This window comes from Ambystoma mexicanum, chromosome 3q, assembly GCF_040938575.1.
Source record: "Ambystoma mexicanum isolate Mex_15411 chromosome 3q, UKY_AmexF1_1, whole genome shotgun sequence".
In the NCBI taxonomy this organism is placed as follows: Eukaryota; Metazoa; Chordata; class Amphibia; order Caudata; family Ambystomatidae; genus Ambystoma; species Ambystoma mexicanum.
Window position 1 is genome coordinate 182,096,639 of NC_090926.1, and position 21,853 is coordinate 182,118,491.

The 21,853-nt window shown below is 46.8% G+C and overlaps 1 protein-coding gene across 3 annotated transcripts in view; it reads right to left on the bottom strand.

The window, feature by feature from the left end:
* The window catches only part of DIP2B (disco interacting protein 2 homolog B), a 1,149,028-nt gene that overhangs the window by 413,257 nt on the left and 713,918 nt on the right, over window positions 1-21,853 (bottom strand). For all 3 annotated transcript variants that reach the window (XM_069653448.1, XM_069653447.1, XM_069653449.1), the window contains exons 20-21: window positions 18,408-18,488; window positions 10,505-10,632 (exon numbers count right to left, since the gene is read on the bottom strand). In XM_069653448.1, the coding sequence (XP_069509549.1) occupies window positions 10,505-10,632; window positions 18,408-18,488 (209 nt within the window). The remainder of the gene's footprint in view (window positions 1-10,504; window positions 10,633-18,407; window positions 18,489-21,853) is intronic.

A 21,853-nucleotide genomic window follows, 5' to 3' on the forward strand; every position in this document is an offset into this window, starting at 1 on the left:
TTCTGTCGTGTTTTCCACGCAGGAGTTCATGTGGGACTCCTGGCGGTGGAGCTCTCTTTTGGTTTGGTGAACAGACCCATGGGATACCCTTATGGCACTCATGGGTAGGGGTGCAAGCCTGCGCCCCTAGTGTATGTTTTTGAGCACCTGTGTGTGACCCACAGAGCAGGGTACGCGCTGGTGGCAGCTCCTCGCTGAAATAACCAGTGCCCTGAGCGTCCTCCATTTTCGGATGCCCAGGCCCTGTCATTGGAATCGGTAGATTCTGGATGGAGACAAAATGGCCCCCATGGCCTCTTGCCTTCCATCACCTGTTACCTTGATCTTCCCAAAGTCCCGGGAAGCCCTGCCTCTGTCCCTTCCCCCTGACTGGCTGTTGGGTGGAAGTTCCGTATATGGTAGTGTGCGGAAGTGCCGACCAGACTGGCTGGAGCCTTCTCAACGACCGTATGTTGTGGGTACGCCTGTGGGTGGGGCCTGGGTGAATGGAGTGCATGACGAATCTACATTCTATGTTGTGGCTGTCTAGTATCTGGTGGTTGACACAATGGTTGAGACGGCCCTACCCGAAACCGGTATGAATGCAGCTTGGAGTGTTGAATGGCTCGGTACTTGTCCCAATACACAACCTGTTGTGAGTGTCTGGAGAGAAGTGAATGGCCTGAATGCCCCGTGTGCCTGATTGGCTGCCTGCCTGCATGAATGACCGTAGTCGTGATTGGATGCTTGAGTGTGACCCCAGCGGAATGAATGGGAGATCAACAGTATATCTGGGGACCTCTCACTGCTAGGAATCGTGTTCAGAAGCTGAAGTCCACCACGGCGAATAACTGGAATAACTGAAGCGTGATCCTGAAGCCCTGCTGGACGAGAAGAATTGCTGTTCTCCTTCGCAATCTGAAAGCAGCTGTGCTTCAAGAACTGACCCAGAGAGGACCTGGTAAGGCGCCCTCTTCCAGAGTTACGAGGGACCATCGTGCACAGCCGATCTTTGCCTAAGCTCCCTGGTAGACAGACCTTCGACAGGCTGCCGACCCAATACGGGGATTGCTGCGCAACTCCAACGAGAAGCGCCCGGACTGTTGTCCGCCACTGTCGACAACCGGCGTCGCCGACTGGAGCTGCCGTGCTCCCATTGCCTAAGAACTTCATTGATCCAAGGACGCTCTCATCCGCATCGTCGCCGCTGTATCCTGCTGGAGAAGGCCTGACTGTCGACTCGCCGAGGAGCATCCACCGGTGGGTTTCCCACCACCCAAAGACCACAGACGCTGACGACCCGACGCCCTTTGCTGTGCTACAGTTCAACTCTTTGCGGTCCAGAACTATCGACATTGAGGTGCCCCGCACGCCTCTTCCTGGGAGGACGTTTACGCTTCCCCGTCAACGAGCACCGCTAGCTACGACGCGGCCACTTCACTGTCGAAACTCGACCTGTTCTCCGTCGGACGTTCGATGACCCGCGACTCCTGCCTGAAAGGGAGGACACTCGAGAAGGGCCGTCGATTCCCCGACACGGAACGCTACAACACCAGGTACTTTGGGGTTGCAGAACTATTGGAAAGTTTAGTGTGAACAATATATGGACTGGGCTTGTACCTTTCTTGTACAGGTTGCTCAGGTGGGGGGGCTCTCCACACAGAACTGTCTCGTGGTACGGGGCCAGTATCCTGCCAATTGCTCAATCCGCTTGCTTTCCTTCCTATCTCTACTGCTGGTTTCCTCTTTATTCTGATCGGTGTGTCATTCTGACCGTATGCACTTTAATGAGATCTAATAACATTAGTGGTACCACTTTAGAAACTGTAGATATTTAACATTGCTGATTTTCGGAGTACAAAGTGAGTTATTGTGATATTGTATATACCTTTGAACATTAATTATATAAAGACTGTTGTAACCGATAGTGTGTGGACCTTCCTTTGTCGGTGCTCGGGGACTACACTGTACTTAAGAACCAGCTCACATCACCACCTGAGAAGCTAGGCCTTGATTGCTCGACTACGTTACCAATAATAGAGAATCTTGGCAGGGGTCTCTGTGCCTCCCCTCTACCATATGGAGAGCGGAAGTGCAGACCCCCCCCCCCTCCGGTCTTTACACCCATCTGGCCGGCCTGAGTGTCCGAACACAGCGGGCCCCACGGTTCTCCTGTTTCCACGACTCTCTGGTCTGTCCGTGCCCTTTTTTGGGTTTCTTTTTTATGGACTGGGCCCAGTCCTTACAGAAGTTCCGGCGCACCCCCGAGCAGACGCCAGAAAGGAGCATTATGCAGTCAGCAAATCAGCCAGAAGCGATGGAGGACCAATCAATGAGTCGAAACATGACAGCCCTGCTGGAGGAGATCCAAGGTTTCAGGGCAGACATTACCAGAAGGCTTGACTCCCTTGATAAGGTGGATGCTGTCAAGGGCCGACTCCAGGCCCTGGAGGCCAATCAAACCTTGGCTGACCACCTCGAAATGCAGTTTGATATGCGCTTGGCCGAGTTGGAGAGGGGGGAGGAGAAGGTCGCCTTTAAGCTGGATGACCTAGAAAATAGGAAGCGCCGCTCCAACCTAAATTTTCAGGGCATCCCGCAACAGGAAGGGGAGACGCAGACGGATATATTGCGAGAGGGATCAAGGCAATCATAAGTAAGCTGTTTGACATAGGAAATACCAGCGAGCTTAAGATTCATAGAGCCCATAGAATGGGAGGGCGCGCAGGTGGGCTATCTGTCCTTGTAAAATTCCATTACTATGCTGAGAAAACTAAGATTCTGGAGCTAGCGCGTAGAAAAGGCCCCATTGACTGGGAGGGTGCTAAAATGATGATTTACCAGGACCTTTTCAGCGCTCACCCTCTCGCACCAGAGATTGTGCGGGCCCTTGACGAGGTGGTTGCAGTCCAAGGGAGTGCGATACACCCGTTCTCGCTCTCGGTTGAGGTTGATGGCTATAAATACTCCCTTGCTATGGAGTTCGATATTCAGAGGGTGACTAGTGAACTGTTGGGTGCCTCATCCTCAAGACCTGTTAAAGATGGTGGGAATGGAGGAGGCGTTGGCCCCCGGGAATCCTCAGAGTTTGTAGGGAGGTGTCATATCCGTGGTCACAGGAAGTATAGAAAGCTGGCCCCTCCATCCCCGGGGGAGCCTGCGACTTAACCTTGATTGGGGGGGTTGTGCTTTTTGGATTGTCTTTATGGGTGTTGAGGGGCTGCGGGGCTGGGCCCAGAGGGTTGGCGCCGGCCTCTAATGTTTAGCCTACAAAGAGGTTTGGGGAGTTGTAGGGTTGAATAATATGATGTTATTGAGCTTATTTCCGCTGTTGGGGGGCTCAGAATGTTGTGTTCTTTTGTGGGGTAAATCGCCCTGGTGGAGGCAATCCTTGGTGGCCTAGTTGTGCGGCGGTTCAACGTCGCAGACCTTTCAGGCGCTCAAGGATAGGGAGGGTGGGGGGTTTAGGGGGTTTGCACAGTTGGGGTGGGATGTGGAGGAGGTTCCCCTCAGTTGTTGGGGTGGTGTTTTCAAGGCAGCCAGGGTTTCCGGATAATAGGGGGTTCACCAGGCTTTTTTGGGGTTCACTGTGTACAGAGGCTGGGGGTTGGGACAGTCACAATAGACTCCCTAGAGGAGTTTGAGGATTGCTTTTGCCCTTTCAAGGGGTGACTTCAGTTCTTTTCGGTGGGGTCCCTAAATGTGAGGGGATTAAACTCTCCTAAGAGATCGTTGGTGGCGAGGGAATTTTCTAGGCTTAAGCTTCACTTTCTTTTTTGTACAGGAATCCCATTGGGTCAAGGGGAGGGAACAGACTCTCAGGTCTGGGTTCATCCAGCACGTGTTCAAGTCCTCTTACTCAGCGAAGAAGCGAGAGGTTGCCCTTTTGGTTTCTCCAAATGCTCACTTTCCCCCAGGGCTCACAAATCAGACCCGGAAGGGCGTTATATTATGGTTACTGGGGTAGCGAGAAGCAGGTTGTTTACTTTGGTGGGCGTGCATGCCCCGAACGAGGCAAAGGATGTTTTTTGAGAAGGGATGAGGGAGATAATCAGAGGATTCGCGGAGGGCTCCCTAATAGTAGGGGGGGGGGGGGGACTTCAATATGGTTCTTTGTCCGTATAGGGATAGGAAATCCCTGAATCCTTGTCCCGACCTAAGGGCCCAAATGAAGTTGGCGGGCTCATTCCGCCGGGTTAATGAGGAATTAGACTTGGTCGATGCACACCTCGCTGAGCGCGACCAAAAACCACTTTTCTCTCCAAAGTGCATTTGGCATTCTCAAGGATTGACTATGTTGTGGTAGACTACTCTATTCGGGACTGCATCTCTGATTTTGGGGTAGAAGCTATTCTGTGGTCTGACCACGACTTGGTCAGAGTCAACATGGGGGTCCCCCCTCCTGCTCCATCCAGGTCTCAGTGGACTTGTAATGACTCCTTGCTGCAAGATAAGGAGGAATGCTTTGTCCTTATCGATACCGGGGAGGTGGATGCTATGGGAATTTGGGACGCGTTTAAGGCCACGATTAGAGGCTCGTTGATGGAAATGGGCTCGAGGAGAAAGAGGGAGAGGGGTCGGGAAGAGTTAAAGCTTTGAGAGCAAATTGCCGTCATTCAGCCGGTGGGGTTGAAAACGCAGATGGGCCCGGGCAAGTGGGAGGAACTCCAGAAGCTCAGGGCAAAACTGTCGGCCCTGCTGGTGGGCCCGACGGAGAGAAAACTAGCTTTCCTAAAACAGCGGTATATGGAGAAGGGGGAAAAGGTGGACAAGATTCTAGCCTGTAGGCTGAGGGAGCTTTGGAATAGTAGAAGAGTGAGCTTCATTTCTAGCCGGGCAGGGGATTATTTTTTTTTTTTTTTTACAGGATGACCTGATAGAGCAGTTTAAGCAATATTACGAATCCCTTTATGCGTCGGAATATTCAGGAGATGGGGCCGATGTGGATAGTTTTAGAATCCCTTCCCATTCCTCGTCTCTCCCCAGAGAACTCTGACTCATTGGAGCTCCCAATTTTGCCCCAGGAAATAATCGACACAATTTCATCTTTGAAGAGCGGCACCGCTCCATGAGTTCTCGGTCAACTTCTATAAAACTTTCCAGTCCACGTTAGCTCCTTTCCTAGCTAAGGTGTTCAACTCTGCCCTGGATACAGGCTCCTTCCCCATTCTATTTCCTCAGCACTTATTGTGGTCCTTCCGAAGGAATGGAAAGACCCTTCACTTTGTCAGTCCTACAGGCCCATTTCCCTTCACGATATAGATGTTAAAATCTTAGCCAAACTTCTGGCGAATAAACTATTGAAATTCCTTCCCTCTCTGGTTCATGGAGACCAGGTCTGATTTATTCCTGGTCGCCAGGGTTCAGACAATGTGAGGAAAACCCTTAACCTTATGCATGAGGTGTCAGAGGCGGGATATGGAGGCCTATCTCCTTTCTTTGGACTCGGAAAAGGCCTTTGACCGGGTCGAATGGCCATATATGGCAAAGGTTCTTCGAAAGATGGGCCTGGTGGATACATTTTGTGGGTGGGTCTCAGCCTTGTACAACGGCCCCACCGCAAGGGTGCTGGTTAACCGGTGTACTTCGACAAGTCTTCCGCTTTCTAGAGGTACCCGGCAAGGGTGCCCACTCTCCCCCCCCCTCTTGTATGCTTTGGCGATGGAGCCTTTTGCCATTGCGGTCAGGGCCGATGGAGTCTCTGGGGTGCTTTGTGGGGAATGCGAGTTCAAACTATCCCTGTTTGCGGACGATATCTTGGCGTAGCTGACCAATCTTCATGAATCCCTCCCCCACTTGTTGGGCTTAATTCGCCGCTTTGGTTCCTTTTCAGGGCTAAAAGTCAATGTATCTAAATCGTGCATAATGGCTACGGGTAGGTTGGACCGCGAAGTCAGAGGTAGAGGTAGAGGTGCTGGGTATGAGGGTTGAGCTGGAATCCTCCAGATATCTTGGCACCAACATTCCCAGAGATTTGGAGAACGTATTTCAGTAAAATTTCCTCCCTCTTCACGCGAGGATCCAAGTGATCTCATAAAATGGGCTCCCCTTACTCTCTCGTGGTTTTGAAGAATGATCACGATTAAAATGAACGTACTCCCTCGGCTTCTCCATCTTTTTTCGTCCCTCCCCTGCATAATTCCTGGCTCCTTTTTCGAATGTTTGCAATCTCTTCTTCGCTTCATTTGCAGTGGCAGCGCAGACGCGTGTGATGTTAGAACACCTCAGGGACGACCTAAGGTCGTATTGGACATACGTCGATGATGTTCAGGTTCACCCGAAAAAAGTCAGGGACTTTCTATGGGCTCCCCAAAGGTCCCTTCCTTTGTCAGTTAGGTTGCATCCAATCCTAGCTGTCCTCTGGGTGTCCTGGAAGCCTAACAAGGATAACAAGTTCCACTCTTCCTGGCCTTCTCCCCTCTCTTCCCTGTGGGGCCCACCATTCAATCTTGGTACTAGAGGGCTCCGAGAGACGCAGTCGTGGTCTGATCAGAGGTTGGAGAGGGCAGCCCAACTCTTTCGTCAGGGCGTCTTTATTGAGTATGATCAGTTGTTGGAAGTGCTGAGGGATAAACCCTTGTCCCTTTTTGAGTATTTGCGGCTCAAGGGGATCCTCACTCAAGCCAATTGGGGGGATGACCTGACCCGTCCACTGACTCCCTTCGAAAGGATCTTTGCAAAAGCCAAGACTAGGAAGGGCGCCCTTTCCAAGATTTATAACGTGTTGGTCTCTGCTAATCTTGATGGCAGACAGTCATTCAACCAGATCTGGGAGGAGAGACTATGCCTTACCCTTGATGACCATACATGGGAGTTAGTCTTCAAGTCGATCTTTTCGGGGAGGATGTATACGGCTGCCATGAAACATAACTTTAAGATTCTTCATTCTTGGCACCATACACCCTGTCACCCTATCCAAGATGTTTGCTAGGGTGTCACCGATGTGCCCTAGGATGTGTTCACACTGCGTCACTTTGTTCCATATGTGGTGGGAATGTCCGGTTATCCAGGTCTTCTTGGCGGAACTGCTCAGTTGGATCAAGGATGTATTGGGAACAAGCCGCTCCCTTCACCCCCTAGAAGTTCTATTGGGCACGCCCAGGCCTGATAGTGAGTCTCTTCCTTTCTCAAAGGGGACGGGGGCTATGTTGAGGGCAGGGAGACTGGCCCTGGACCAAAAATGGAAGAGTCCCTCAGCCCCCACCAAGGCAGAGTGGCTTAATAAACTGCTCGCTATTTTTACTTATGAGAAATTGACGGCCATCGCAAATGACACTATGCCTTCTTTCTTGGAGGATTGGACTGTGGTTCTTTTAAGTACAGACTGTGAAGCTTTGAAGCTGTTAACTACTTTGGTTTGTAATGTTTTCTGAAGTCATGTGGAGGTGGCTGGTAGCCTTTCATGTCGCTGCATCTTGCTACGCCACCTGGGACCTCACTATAATTGTTGCCACTCTGAAAGGTCATCATTTGTGTCTAGTTCCAACTTTGTGCCTCATGTACCTATTGAGTTGTGAAGCCTGGTGAGCCTGTGGTTGGGGAGAGAGGAGTGGGGCAGGGTGGGGGTTGGGGGTAAAGCTGGTAAGCTTTGTCTTTCTAAAGTATGTTATTGTTGGAAGCTGCCAGGGGTTGAATGGTGAATTGTTGTTTGTTGAAAAGCTCAAAAATAAAGTGAAAAAAAAGAGAAAAGAAAAAAGCCACCATTTTGGGTCAATTGTGACCCTTCTGTGTATTCCTGGGGCTGTTAACACAGCCTGCGGGTAAAATAAATCACACAAAAGTCGGTAGAACGCATTCACTGCCACCAGCCATTAAGGTATGCTGGTCACCAACAGAAATGTTACAGGAGAAATAAGAAAGGGGATACCATGTAACCCCCTCAGCACTCAACATAAGGTGGGGTGTGCTCTCACAAAATAAAAAGGAGAAATGATAAAAAGGAATCCTCTACCTTTGTGAGCATGTGTTGCCACAAGGAAAATAAAATACAAAGGGAAGGACACACGGCTCCCAGTAGCACTGCAGAAAAGGTGCTGTGTGCTACAAAAGTAAATTACACGTGTTAGGGAGAATTCTCAGAAATGTGCCAATTCCCTTTTACCTGCGAGACCCCCCCAGCTCTTTGGGGGGGAGTGAGAGAGTGTGTGAGAGAGAGAGTGAGAGAGAACTTTTTCCCACTCTCTCATGCATTTTTGTTTAATTTGAACTCTGTTTGTGACTTGGGAGTCTGACAAACTCCATAGGCATCATCTTTACATTGTTCACACATCACCTTCCGTGCAGTGGCACATGGAAGTCTCTCAGATTTCCCAAAGGTTTAAATACTGTTTCCAAGAGTAGTGAAGTGAAATTGACTTTACTTACATTTTGTAACTTTCTAGACCCAGCACACACTATCCTACAATTGGGTGCTGGAGGGGTTACTTAGTATCCCCTTTGTCTCGTTTCTCATGTAACATTTTTATGTTACTCTTTCTACAATTAATGGCTGGTGGCAGTGGTTTACCTTTTACTACCATTGTGTGTTTCTACCACGGGCTGCAATTGCAAAATTTGTCAAAATGGCCCCAGTCTTCTTTTTTCTGCCATTTCTTTATGGAAAGGTCCTTCTTGAGATTTACTCTGCGCGTCAAACCAGGTTTAGTCCCTTTGTTCGTTTTGCCTTCGGTGGGAATCACAAGTCAAGTCCGCCTCTGGCTCCAGGGTGTCTGGGGGTAGGCAGGAAGTGAGGGACTTGCCTGGAACACCCTGTGCTTAGTCTCCTAGGAGACGCAAATGCACTCTGATGATTGGAGAAGAACTTGAAGAGGACGACTGCTGCAACCCCTGCACCATTGGTTTGCCCGGTGAAGCCCTGCTGCAGTGCTGAAATGGCAAGCTTGCATCGACAGAGAAGCCCCTGCAAGGATGACTTCTCCCCTTGAGTTGGTGGGACCAATCAACTCCAAAGCCAGCCACCTGGACATCCATCTCAAAGTTGGTTGAATTTCCAGAGAGTTGCTGCTGGAAACCTTAGAGCCAGGGAGAGGAACACCAGTTTGTGTGCGTTGCTTTTAAGTTGGCCAAGAGCTCCAGGAAGATCCTCCGGACTCCCAGGAAGCAGGACTGACCGAGCCTTAGCCCCCTCAACAGAGTGCAGGACCCCTGAAGCAAGGAAAGTCCATCTCGACAGCCAGGAACCACAGTGTTGCTGCTTGCGGTAGACGCGAGGAGCTGAAACACTGAACAGCCACCGAAAGTGAAGTTTGCCGGTTGCGAGTTTTTAACAGTCCCAGTGCAGGAGTCCCCTGACGTCCTCCCTCCTGCCCCCACGACTGAGGCCCAGGAACAGTGAGATCTGCAGTGCTGCACAGGAACAGGGGTCATCTGCTGCATCTTTTCTTCACCTTAAAAGGTACAAAGTCTAAGAACTTACCTCTTGCTGTAGAGTTGCTTGCATCTTCTACTAAAGTCTAATCAGCTTGTGGCCCTACATTGATTCATCTTTTTCTTCAAAGACTTCTGAAACATTGTGCAAAGACCTTTCTACTTACCTTCAAGGAAGTGCCTCAGCCTATCTACACTCTTGCCCATTGACTTTGGCTTAGCCTGTTTTAACTTAAAGACTTATTGGGGGACCTCAACGTATTTGCCTGCTTAATAATTATTTGTGGTGTCTTGTTTGCTCTAATAATCTGTCCTTTTTACTTGCTCACAACTAATTCTGAATGCCAACAGTAATACATTAATGTCAACAGCACCCTAGCAATTGAAGTCACCTGTGGGTGTAGGTCTCTGCTGTATGTCATCCCAAATGGGTATTTACTGATTATGAACCAAGAGATTGTGTAATTTTGAAGTATATTTGTGTGGTATTTTACAGTACTTCATTCTGACAAAGGCTTACATTAACTGACTGGTAAATAAATTAACAATTGTTTATCAAGAAACCATGTGTGTAGGTGTTTGCTTGGATATTTGTCACTGTGAAACTCCAACTCCCCTACAGCTCACATTGACCCCTCTTAAGATAAGCCTGGCTACTCTTCCACATTACCAACCTGTGTAGTGCAGACTTATACCAAAGGTTGGGTTACTACCGACAGGAGGTCAGGGTTGTTGTAGTGCACCCTATGGGTACTGCATACAATCTTGCCTAACAGGAAGATTTAGCAGTTCTGAAAATCTTACCCAACATTCAACATAACAGACAACCAGAAGGAGATAACTGCTATGGGCAGCCAGGGCATGGTTTCGAACCATCCTCACCCACCCAATGGGCTATATAGGCAGCTCAAAGCATTAATTGAATGTTTCCATCAATCACCCAAGCTATTTAATAAAGCAAGAAATGACAAACTCATTAACCACCACTTGATTGCAATTTCTGCAAGGCTGCACCACCAAGCTAACTTCCCTGGTGTAAGGAGGTCTATCGACAGGATAAAGTAGGGTCATCAGAGTGCATTGAAAAAATAGATTAACATTCAGATTTTAAAAGGGGGAGGGTAGAATAATTGGAGGTGGGGAAAAAATATTCACTAACCTGCCTCTGTAGACAGTCTTCATAGACTCAACCGCTAATGCAGTGGCAACAATGTCATCAGCATTATGTCGACGCCCGCTGACCATCAGTAATCCATCTATCTTTCCAACCACAAATAACAAGCTTCCCTGAAATAGAAACACATAGAAAATGATATCTTTAACCAAAGGATTCCATCAGGTATTGGGCAGGTGTGTTTAAAAAAAAAGGAAATATTTAAAACCAAACACAAACAAAACACTTAAACATGCAAAATAATACTTTTCTGCTTATGCCTGGCAGTAACCGAACATTCAAATCACTTAGTTCTGTGTTGGCAACTTTCTTTCCATAGTTTCTATGGACCCCCAAATGTTTTCATTCTTTTTTTAAACTGTCCTGACTTTACAGGGACGTGAAGCTTTCTGGATTCTCTCCCCTGACCTTTTGCTTATTTTGTTATGGGGAAACTGATTAGTCCCTTAGACTAACATTACTGTGAAACAAGATTTTCATTTGTGTCTTACTTTTTACATGAGACAGCATCCTACAATGCAGTGCAATGGGCATACGTTTGCATCACCCTATTTACACTTCACCCTATTTACACTTGGGATTTTTGGTTACTTTTATGCGTCTAAAGACAAGCTGGTGGCAGCAATTACATTTTTACCAAGTGTGTGTTATTTTTGTGTGCACATTCGTATTTACCACGTATAGCTACTAAACGTGGCTCGTGGACTATAATGGCCATGCCACAAGATTGACGCTTGTTCTTTGGTCATATTGTTTGCCCATTTTCCTGACTTGCCAGGTCATGAAATCCAATATGAGGGCATGCACTTGCCTGGGAAAGCTGCTGCTTTTACAGGCTAGTGATGTTTTGGGGCCCAGGAAGGGGAGAGGGACAGTCTGGTCACATGCCACATTACTGGAGCCAGAGCGTCTGGGTGTTGGGCATGAGCGAAAACAATAGTTGTCCCTGATAGGATAAATACTGGCTGTTTGGATGGCGCACATCCCTACCATTGGTTGCCTTGAATGGCTTGTAGGATTGATTTTGGATAAGGATGACACTTGTGCAGCCATTTCTTGAGATCAGCGTTGGAGCAAAAAAACCAGCTGACTGAAGATGACTCCTGAAGAGGCCCAGCATCCCTTTCTGCGTCTGGCCTGGTGAAGGCCTGTTGGACTACTTAATCTGCGAAGACCCTTAGTGGCACTTCAACCCCTAGACCGGAGGGACCAATCAGTCGACGTGTTGAAGGATCCAGCCGTCCTAAGCCTTCGGAAGTGTCCCTGGACCACTCAGTGGACTGGCCAGCTCTCCAGTGGGCTACCTCGCTAGAACCGTCGCCACTCTGCATTTGTGCAGCTGGAACTTTGCTGGTTGCCAGCTTGTATAAGTCAGCTTCTCTGCTTCAAGGGATTCTGCTTTGGAAAGTCTTCAACTGCGACTGGAAGGACGCCTGCCATCGTCTGAATCGGCAGTTGCTAGAAACTTGCCTTCCCCCATCCTGTGAAGTGTCCTGAAGAGGTCTGCATCAGTGATTTCTGCATTGCTCCATCGCCAAGGGTCGCGCTCTTCTTCTGGACCTCATCGGAAATATCCTTGCACCCAGAGCTCCTTGGCAACTCTCCCCATAACCAACAGTGGGAAATCCAACTTTCAGCAACCCACAGTCGACACCCACAGTCCCATCAGAAAATTGGAGTCAGAGGGGTAAGTAAAACTAAAGCATTTATCTCCCCCTGTCCTCTATAAGATAACATTGAGAAAAAGTCTTTGTATCGTTCCATTCCACTGCTTTTTGGTGGTCGCACATGAGCAGTAAAACCTGAAAGCGAACACGTGTTTAGTTACCAGTAACTGTGTTGCATCTCTTTTCTGAATGAATCACAAACACAAATAATTTACCTGCATCAGATACATTGTGAGGAGTCGTTTTGTGACTTTTGGGCACACAGCTCCACTCTTCCAAGGGATTGGACTACTGAAGCTAGGGAATATTTGTGACTTGGTTCGATCTTACTGTGTCACTTCCCTATTATTGATTTAAGTCATTGAATGCATTTAAAAAACTTATGGGGACTGTCAATATGTTTATTATTGAGTGTTGTGCATTGGGCTCTGGCTGTGCCCTCGATTTTCACTCCACCTCAGGGCCTACATTAACTGAGATGCAGAAGTCCGGAAATACGGCAATGATTTTGGGATCCCGTTTGCACTATAAAACTGTTTAAATGCCGGTTTTCTTTCTCTTCCCACCACTTGTCTATATGCAATGTGCATATCACAAGATAATGAAACAATTGAGTACATGAGTGTGATGTGTCTTATGACTATTTGTTTTGACTGAATATGTCGTTTTCTTTATGTACTTAGGAAACTAATAGAGATATAGATGTGTAATCTAATAACTTCTATATTTTTCAGTATAACAGTGAGGTGTCATCTCTGAGTAATGTTGTGGAATATCTGCCTTTGTATCATCAGATTTCTTCGCAGAGTTAAGCCTTGTTAAGGGAGTTTTCTTAAAGTCTTACCTGAAGCTAAGACTTTTAGTAAGCTACCCCAGTGGTTTGTAGATTCCCCCAACTCTTATCAGTCCGTACTACTCAGAGACCTTGGCAGAGTGGCAGAGCAGTCAGACTTATCTTAAGAGAAAGATGTGAGCTGTAAGTAAGTACAGTGAACCTAGCTAGTAATGCATATCAAAGCAACACGTACACACACATTTAAAATATAGATGTATTATATCTACACAAGAGCCACTGTTAAATACTTAGTACAATAAACACACACACACAGGTATACTCTTCAATACTTTCAAAAGGCCACTTCTTAGTTGGTAGTTGCTGAACATGTACAACTGTTGCCGGAGTTTGACAGGTCTAACGTACTATCGGTAATAATGCAGACTGACAAAGTAATACAGTAATTACATTTAGTCAGAATACACACACGAGATAGTGATTTTTGGGAAGGAAAACAGTTGGTTAGTGTTATCCAAGCAGACCTTCAGGTTTCAGGGGCAATTTCCCTGCACAGCAAGTCTTTTAAAGTCCAAAAAGCAACCCTAGCTAAAAGGCAGTTCGGAGAGGCTTAATGTCTTGAAAAGCAGCAGAAGTCCAAGGTTCCTGTGGATGCTTTCTAGTCTCTAGGAAATAAGCTACAAGAAGACTTAACCAACGCTGGAGACCCTGTTAAAAGACTCGCTAAATGGAGACGAGCAGCGTCTTCAGTCCGAGGTAACAAGGGGCGGCACTGAAACACTGAACAGCTACTTGTTTGAAGTTTGCCGGTTGCGAGCAGTGACCGCCCCATTGCAGTGCAGGAGTCCCCCGACATCCTCCCTCTTGTCCCCACGACTGGGGCCCAGGAACAGTGAGATCTGCAGAGCTGCAACAGAACAGAAGTCATCTGCTGCACTTTTTCTTCAACCTAACAGTACTCTAAAGTCTTGTTAGGGAGAATTTGCATAAATGTGCTAATTCCCTCTACCTTGGAGCCCTCCAGCTCTTTTGCTAAACTTCTGGGCTTTGAACCTTTTCATTCGGTTTGCTTTCTGTGTTTATTTCTTTTGGTTATTGAGTTTTAAGACAAATCCATAGGTGGCATCTTATTTGTGTCCCACAGCACCCTCAGTGCAGTGACACGGGAAGCCTTTTCGGCTGTCCCAAGGTTTAAACACTGTCTCCGGGATAAACTACTGTTTACCAGCAAAAGTAAAGTTAAATTGAATTTACTAGTCTTTTTAAATTCCTAGACCCAGCACACATATCTTCCAATAGAGTGCTGGAGGGGTTACCTAGTATCCCCAGTGTCTAGAAACTCATGTAGCAGTCAAATGCTACCCTTTCCTATCGAAATGGCTGGTGGCAGTGGTTTTACAACGAACAAACATGATTTTTCCCGACCGCGAACACCGGTAGCTTAAAATTGCAGGAGCCATGTTTTTCAAGATGGCGCCTTAAGCCCCTTTGTTTAAACAGGGCCCGTCTTCTTTTTCCACCGTTTCTTTTTGGAAAGGTCCTTCTAGAGTTTGTCTCTGCGCGCCAAACCAGGTTTGGTCCCTTTGTTCCTAAGCCTTTGGCGGGCTTCAGGACAAGACTGCCTCTGGCGCTTGAGTGTCTGGGGTGGGCAGAAAATGAGGGAGGTGCCCGAAACTCCCTGTGCCTAGTCTCCTAGGAGAACCAAATGCACTCTGGCGTGACTGGCTGGCTGTCCAGCAAGGACAGCCACCCCGCTGGGTGAGTGGCAGCTAGGCTGGAATGAATGGGGGAAAACTGTTTAAAAGGCAAATTTCTCGGCTTGGAAGGCAGAGTCGACCACTGGAATGAAAGAACCGAAGACGAGCTAAAGAGGACAGCTGCTGCAACTCCTGGACCATTGGTTTGCCCGGTGAAGCCCTGCTGCAGGTCCAAATTGCCAAGTTCATCTCGACAGATAAGCCCTTCAAGGACTTCTTCCTTTGAGTTGGTGGGACCAATCAACTCGTTAGCCACCTAGACACCATTTTCAGAGCTGGTTGCATTTTCCTCAGAGTGCTGCAGGAAACCTAATAACCAGGGAGAAGGGCACCAGTTTGTGTGCTTGAAGACAGCTACCGGAATCAAATATTTGCCAGCTTTGTGACCAGTTCCTGTGCAGTGCAGGAGTCCCCCAATGTGATCCCTCTTGTCCCAACGACTGAGGCTCAGGAACAGCAAGATCTGCAGGAACTGCCAGGAACAGAAGTCTTGAGCTGCATCTTTTTCTTCAAAATAAGGTACTGTGAAACACCAACCGAGAGAACTTGCCTCTCCCTGCGACAATGCGTCAAACTTTGGCAACTTGCATGCCTAGTCAGCTTGTGACCCGACATCTGAACCTTTCTTCTATGAACTACTTTTAAGAACCGTGGCAAAGACTGAAACTACCAGAGACGTTTTTTTCCTATACAAGACGTGTCCATTGACTTTGGCCTACCCATTGCACCTCCCTCACTTCCTGCCTACCCCAGACACTCCGACGCCAGAGGTGGTTTTGAGTCCTGAAGCCCACTAAAGGCATAGGAACAAAGGGACCAAACCTGGTTTGGCACAGAGAGACAAACTCCAGAAGGAACTTTCCAAAAAGAAACAGCGAAAAAAGAAGACGGACCTGTTTAAAACAAAGGGGGCTCAGACGCCATCTCATAAAAGAGAACCATTTTCCATTCTCCATAAACTGGAATCTCCAGCACCTATCCCAGACCATACTGTCAAAGATGAACAATGGTGCTCCAGTATTCGAAATGCCTTACCAGACAAAATCTCATCACTACAAAAAAATAAATAAAAAAAAAATAGTACAAAAAAAACCTAAACTTAACTTCAACCCTTCATCCCATCATCCCATCCTCATCCCCTCCCCGGAACTCCTCAAGGTTAGCCAATTTGGCTTTACACCACTGTTCACCTCAGAAACCATTATTATTAAAGGCCTAAAACCCTCAAGATGTAAGGGAAATACCTGCCCCGCAACCTTGGTAAAAGAATGTGAAACTGAACTTGCACCTATCGTAACCAGCATTATCAACAGCTCTTTTGCTACCAACATAGTACCGAAAGACCTAAAAGCAGCATGGGTCCTACCATTACTTAAAAGACCTACATCAGACCCCAACATCCCCACTAATTTTCATCCTATTACTACAGTACCATTTCTATTGAAAATCCTTGATCGCGCAGCCTACCTGCAGATTCAAAAATTCTTGGAATGCAATAATCTTTTGGGCCTAATCAGGATTCAGATCATGCCACTGAACAGTAACAGCCCTCCTAGATTAGAAAACGCAAATGGACAAATATAAAGACAAACATGACCTATGTATCCTCCTCCTGCTAGACCGCTCTGCTGCTTTTGATTTGGTCAATCAATATTCTATGCGAACACCTTGAAACAGCAGCCCACTTCTCTCCTGAAGTCATCAAATGGATTAGATCCATTCTTTCCAATCTGACCATGAGGGTCTTCTTTGCAAACTGCAGCAGCCCCCCCTCCCCGCGCTGGTAACCTGTGGCGTACCGCAGGGATCCTGTGTATCGCCTACCTTATACAATGATTTTAGCAAGCTCTTATTTGATAAGCTTGACAATTTGGGCATCACGTATACAAACTATGTGGATGATACACAAATTCTCATACCGATTACTGGATACTATGACACAGTCGCCAAAAATCTGAACAAAATCTATCTTGAAATCCAGGCTTGGATGGCTCTCAATGAATTGTGTCTCAATGACCATAAGACCAAGTAAATTCTGATAGGATTATTATGATTATTAGGAACTACATCCAAGCTAAGGAATCTCACACAAGAGTACAAATATTAACATCGAAGGCAACACTATCACAGTTGGCAACGAAATAAAAACTCTAGGAGTCTACATTGACTCTTCCCTCAGGTCAACGCTATAATCTCCTCTGCAGCCTACACAGCCAGTAGACCATTCCTTTCTAAGGACAACTCCATCACAATGGCTAGAGCCTTGATACTATCCAGGATTGATTATTTTAACTCCTTATTTGCTGGAACTAGTATCAGAAATATAAAAAAACTACAAACTGTACAAAATAATGCCAGAGCTGCACTGAATAGTCCCATCAACTAACACATTTCAACTATTAAGCGGAACATCCACTGGCTCCCAGTCCAGGACAGGATAAAAATAAAAATTCTCATGCTCACACACAAATGTATCTCACATAAGGCACCAGTTTATCTTCGCAACCTGATCAGCAAAACTCAATCTAACAGACCTACTGGTCATCTTACACGAACCACCTCATCACGCCGAGATACAGAAGACAGAAAGCAGGAGGCAGGAGGCTCAAGCTTGCCGGTATTGGCAGCCAAATTATGGAACACCCTCCCCACACAACTAAGAAATTACATCCCTTTTGTCATTCAGGAAACCCAACTATTTAGGACTGACCATACACTTCAGACACCTTGCCTCACGGATCCTAGCACTCATGTTGACTACACCGCAACTACCAGCACAAACACTATGCACACTTAGCCCTAGACACGGCATCCGCTGCTACCCTCTGTCCCCAACTCAGCATGTCATTTCCTGTATGTGTAATGTATGTGTGTACATATAATGTTTATATGCTCCTACTGTACAAATGCATTTCCTTGAAGCACCTTAAACTTGTAACCATTTTCTTAATTGCAGCGCCTAGATGCATTTGAGTTTTGTGTGCTTATAAATGCAAAAATAAATAAAATGCAGGTGCCTTTAATAGTTATGGAGAAAAGTAGACCCCATATGATAGGTTAAATACAAAGAATAGAGTTCCAAAAGACAGCGCACAAGAGTGAATGAGTGGGAAAAGGCTCCACTCATTCAGGATTTCAGAAAAGGGTCCAGAAGCCCAACAAATAGAGCTGGGGGTCTCACTAGGAGAGAGGGTGAAGCATAAAAATGATTAATCTCTAACAAGCCTCATAAAGGGTTAACGTTAATTCCGGTCGCCCTCCACCTACGCGCACTTACATCCCCAACAGAGGCCTAAGACCAGAGAAACTAAATACAGTCGCCAGGTTATTGGATTCAAAGTAACCATAGCGGTCATTTTAGAGCTCTAAACGACCAATAAGGACACTGGTGTGGCAAAATGTCCACACATGGTGCAGCCATGACAAACACTGCCACCAACCAGAACCTGGGCACAATGCCTTGGTCGGGTTAATCATCCAGAAGGATTTAGGGGTTAAGAGGCCATTCAAATGTTTCAATGCAGGGCCTCAAAGTGCCAAAAAGTGAATTTTCTAACTGATACGCAAGAGTGAAAGCAAATACAGCAGGCAGTTATTATAAACCCTTCATTCATGTTACCATTACGGTGCCTCCCACTTACCCAATAAAAATGTTTTTCAAAATCACTTACAGGTCCAACAAAGCCCAGCAAGCCGGAACGTATGAATGGCGCCTCTCCCACTGGAGACCCAGCAGCATTAACAGGTGTCACCTGCAAAACAATACCTACAAGTGTGATTTACTACAGAAAGGCGGTTGGGGGGAGGGTTTGGGGGGGAAAACACAAGATCCAAGGATAATACATGACCTTGCAATCACATCAGAAATGCGTGGAATAGAACAAGTTACTTACCTGTAACTATTGTTCTCCACCACGGGTCTGGCATGGATTCACATGCTCATGAATATTCCCCGTCAGGCTGGGAATCCTCGCTAAAAGAAAAACAGTTTCACTTTCACTTACAAACTATTTCTCCTTTGAACCAATCACTGACCCCTGGGGCATACTGCCCCCATCCAATGACAAGCCTCTCCTTAAGCCACTCCTCTGGCAGCCATCTTCAGATCTGATAAGCACGTAAAGTATGACCACGAAGCGCTGCAGAGGAGACGGAGGGAGGGTTTGCATGTGAATCCATGCCAGATCCATGTTGGAGAGTAGGTAGGTAACTTGTTTCTTCTCCAGCACTGAGTCTGGCATGGATTCACATTCTCATGAATAACGACTACATAGCAGTACAACATAACACAACCATTGGAGGTTGCAAGACTCAACAGAAGCAATCCACTCTTAACTCTGGAACAGACTGACCTCAAGCAAACAGGTTGCACAGCACTGCTTGGACGACTCTGGACTCCTCTCCGGAATCCCTGTCGACGCAGTGGAATCTCGTGAAGGTGTGCGTGGACCTCCACGTAGCCGCTCTTGAGATGTCCAGCAGGGGCAAAGCAGACAGGAACGCCGTTGTTGCAGCGATCGCTCTGGTGGAGTGGCTCTCAGACAGCTGTACAGCAGTTTGTTTGCCAACCGATGACAGTGCGTGATGCAGCAGGAGAGCCACCTCGAGATGAAAGCCTTGGAGAAGGCCTTCCCATGGGTCACCGGACCAAATTTCATAAACAATTGAGAAGTCTTCCGAAAACTCTTTGTGCAGGTCACGTAGAATTTCGGGGCATGAGCAATATCCAGCGAGTGCAAGGCCCTTTCAGCCGGTGATGAAGGCTTCAGGGAAAAAAACAGGTAACACCAAAGGCTCAATGAGGTGGAATTCCGACAACCTTCAGCATGAAAGAGGGGTGCGTCAGCAGCACCACCCTCAATTTGTGCATAAGGCCTGGTTCTCACCTACCCTCCTGGCAGAGGTGATGGCCACAAGGAAAGCAGTTTTCAACAAGAGGAAATTGAGAGGGGCCTGATGCATATGCTCGAAGGGGACACCACATTGTGTTCCCATGCCGGGGCAGGAACCTTAACTGGTGGGAAAGATCGAAACCGTCCCTTGAGGAACTCATTGATGAGTCTGTGAGACCAAAGTGAAGATTTTCCAGGAGACCTGGTGTAGCGGGAGATGTACCTTGATCGAGGCTTGCGTCAGTCCAGCCTTGGTCAAGGATAGAAGTATAGAAGAATCTGCTGGCCCATGACCCTCAGAGGGGTAATATTCTGAGACCGGCACCACGTAGCGAAACACTTCCATTTGTGACCGTAGCCTGTTATACTGAATAACTCTGCTTAGGGATCCAAAAGTATTTGCCTGCTTAAGAATATTTGTGGTCTCTCGTTTGTTATAATAAACTTTTCCTTTTAAAAACTTCTAAGTGTTCTAAATGCCAACAGTAAGATATTAATGTCACCAGCACCCTAGCTATTGAAGTCACCCGAGGGTGTAGGTTGTGTCTGTGGGCCATCCAAAGGGGTCTTTACTGATTTAGAAACTAAGTGTGTACAATATTGAAGTGTATTTGAATGTTACTTTTATATTGCTCCCTTCTGAAGGCTTATTCTAACTGACTGATAAATACATTAATAATTGTTTATTCAAGAAACCTTGTGTGTAAGCGTTTATTTGAAAACTTGTCACTGTGAATCTCTGTGTAACTCCCCTACAGCTCAACATGCTACCAAAACTGTGTAGTACAAGCTTATACCAAAGGTTGGGTTTCCTATACCTGTAGTCAGAGTTGTTGTAGTGTTCCCAGAGGGTACTGCATACAAACTTTGCCTAACAGGGTCTCTCAATGGGGATTGTATAAAGGATAAAAAGTATCATTCTACCATTGGGAACAGTAGTTCACACAAGAACCCAAGAGACAATAAAGGGGGAGCCCAAGGGGCACACCCCAGCAACACTGCACAGAAAGTGCTGTGTGCTGCAATAGGAAAATGCAGATGCCCAAACAGTTATAGGAAAGTAGAATCCCCAAAATACAAAATAAAAGTATGCAGAGTCATAAAAAGGATACCCATAAAAAGAGTAGAATTAAGGGTGAGTAGAGAAAGATTCCTACTCACTCAGGAACATATAAAAGGAATCCACAAGTCCAGCAAAAAGTGCTGGGGGACTCTAAGGTGATTGAGATTTAGCATTAAAATGAAACTCTAACCTAACATGACTCAATTAACAAAGGGCACTCCCACAGCAGTACTAATGTCTAAGGCTAACCCTGCCACAAACCTTCAAACATGCGAGCTGAGTAAGCATGATAGGAGAAACCTAAGGCAGATATTTCAAAAAGAGACCCGAGCCCAGGATTACCCCATAGGGTACATAGTATTTGTGCATCTGTCTTTCAGGGCACTCAAGAACTACTTGGTCCTGCCCCTCACTGCATAGGGATCCTAGACTGTGCAACCTCCCCAACTCGCCCACCACGATGCCTCAGCCCCACACAAAAGCAAACATACAATAAAAGTTATTTACCTCTTGGGTACCTCTTGTCAAAAACAAAAGTCTGAGCAGTTTGACCAAGATTACCAGCAACATAAATACTGGGGCCACTTAGTTATTTTTTTTTTTTATTACTTGTGTATAATCAAAGGAAATGATTTTTACAAGGATGAGTCGACGCAGAGCTCACCACATATACTGCTTCTATCTTGCAAGTCAGGTAGTTCGCGCAATCATTATCAGAGTGTTCGAAGTTGATTTGTGTTTAAGTCGTACTATTGAGGTCCACAGGGTCTCGGTGTGTGACTTATCTTTAGCCGGCCTGGTGCGTTACATCTCGGATATTTCTTGCATAGTCGGGAGGGCGAGATGTGATCCGCTGGATAAGCATGCTCTTTAGCATTTATTTTTGTAAAGGCCACTTCCAAGAGTTTGGAGGTAGCTACAGCCCAGCGTGTTTTTTCACCCGAGAATAGGCGGCACCACCATATGTCTTCTTCCACCAGAACAGAATTGCCCCATAGGGGTTCCAAGTAAGCCAGGCGTTCAGCTTTGAGAATGTGACAGTTTAGTAGGAGATGACGAATTGACTCCGTAACACCCTCAACCTGACACAACCTGCATGTGGTTACCGCGGCCTGGTTTCTTAGCCTCATGATTTCTCTTGTATGGAGCAAATACAGTCTTG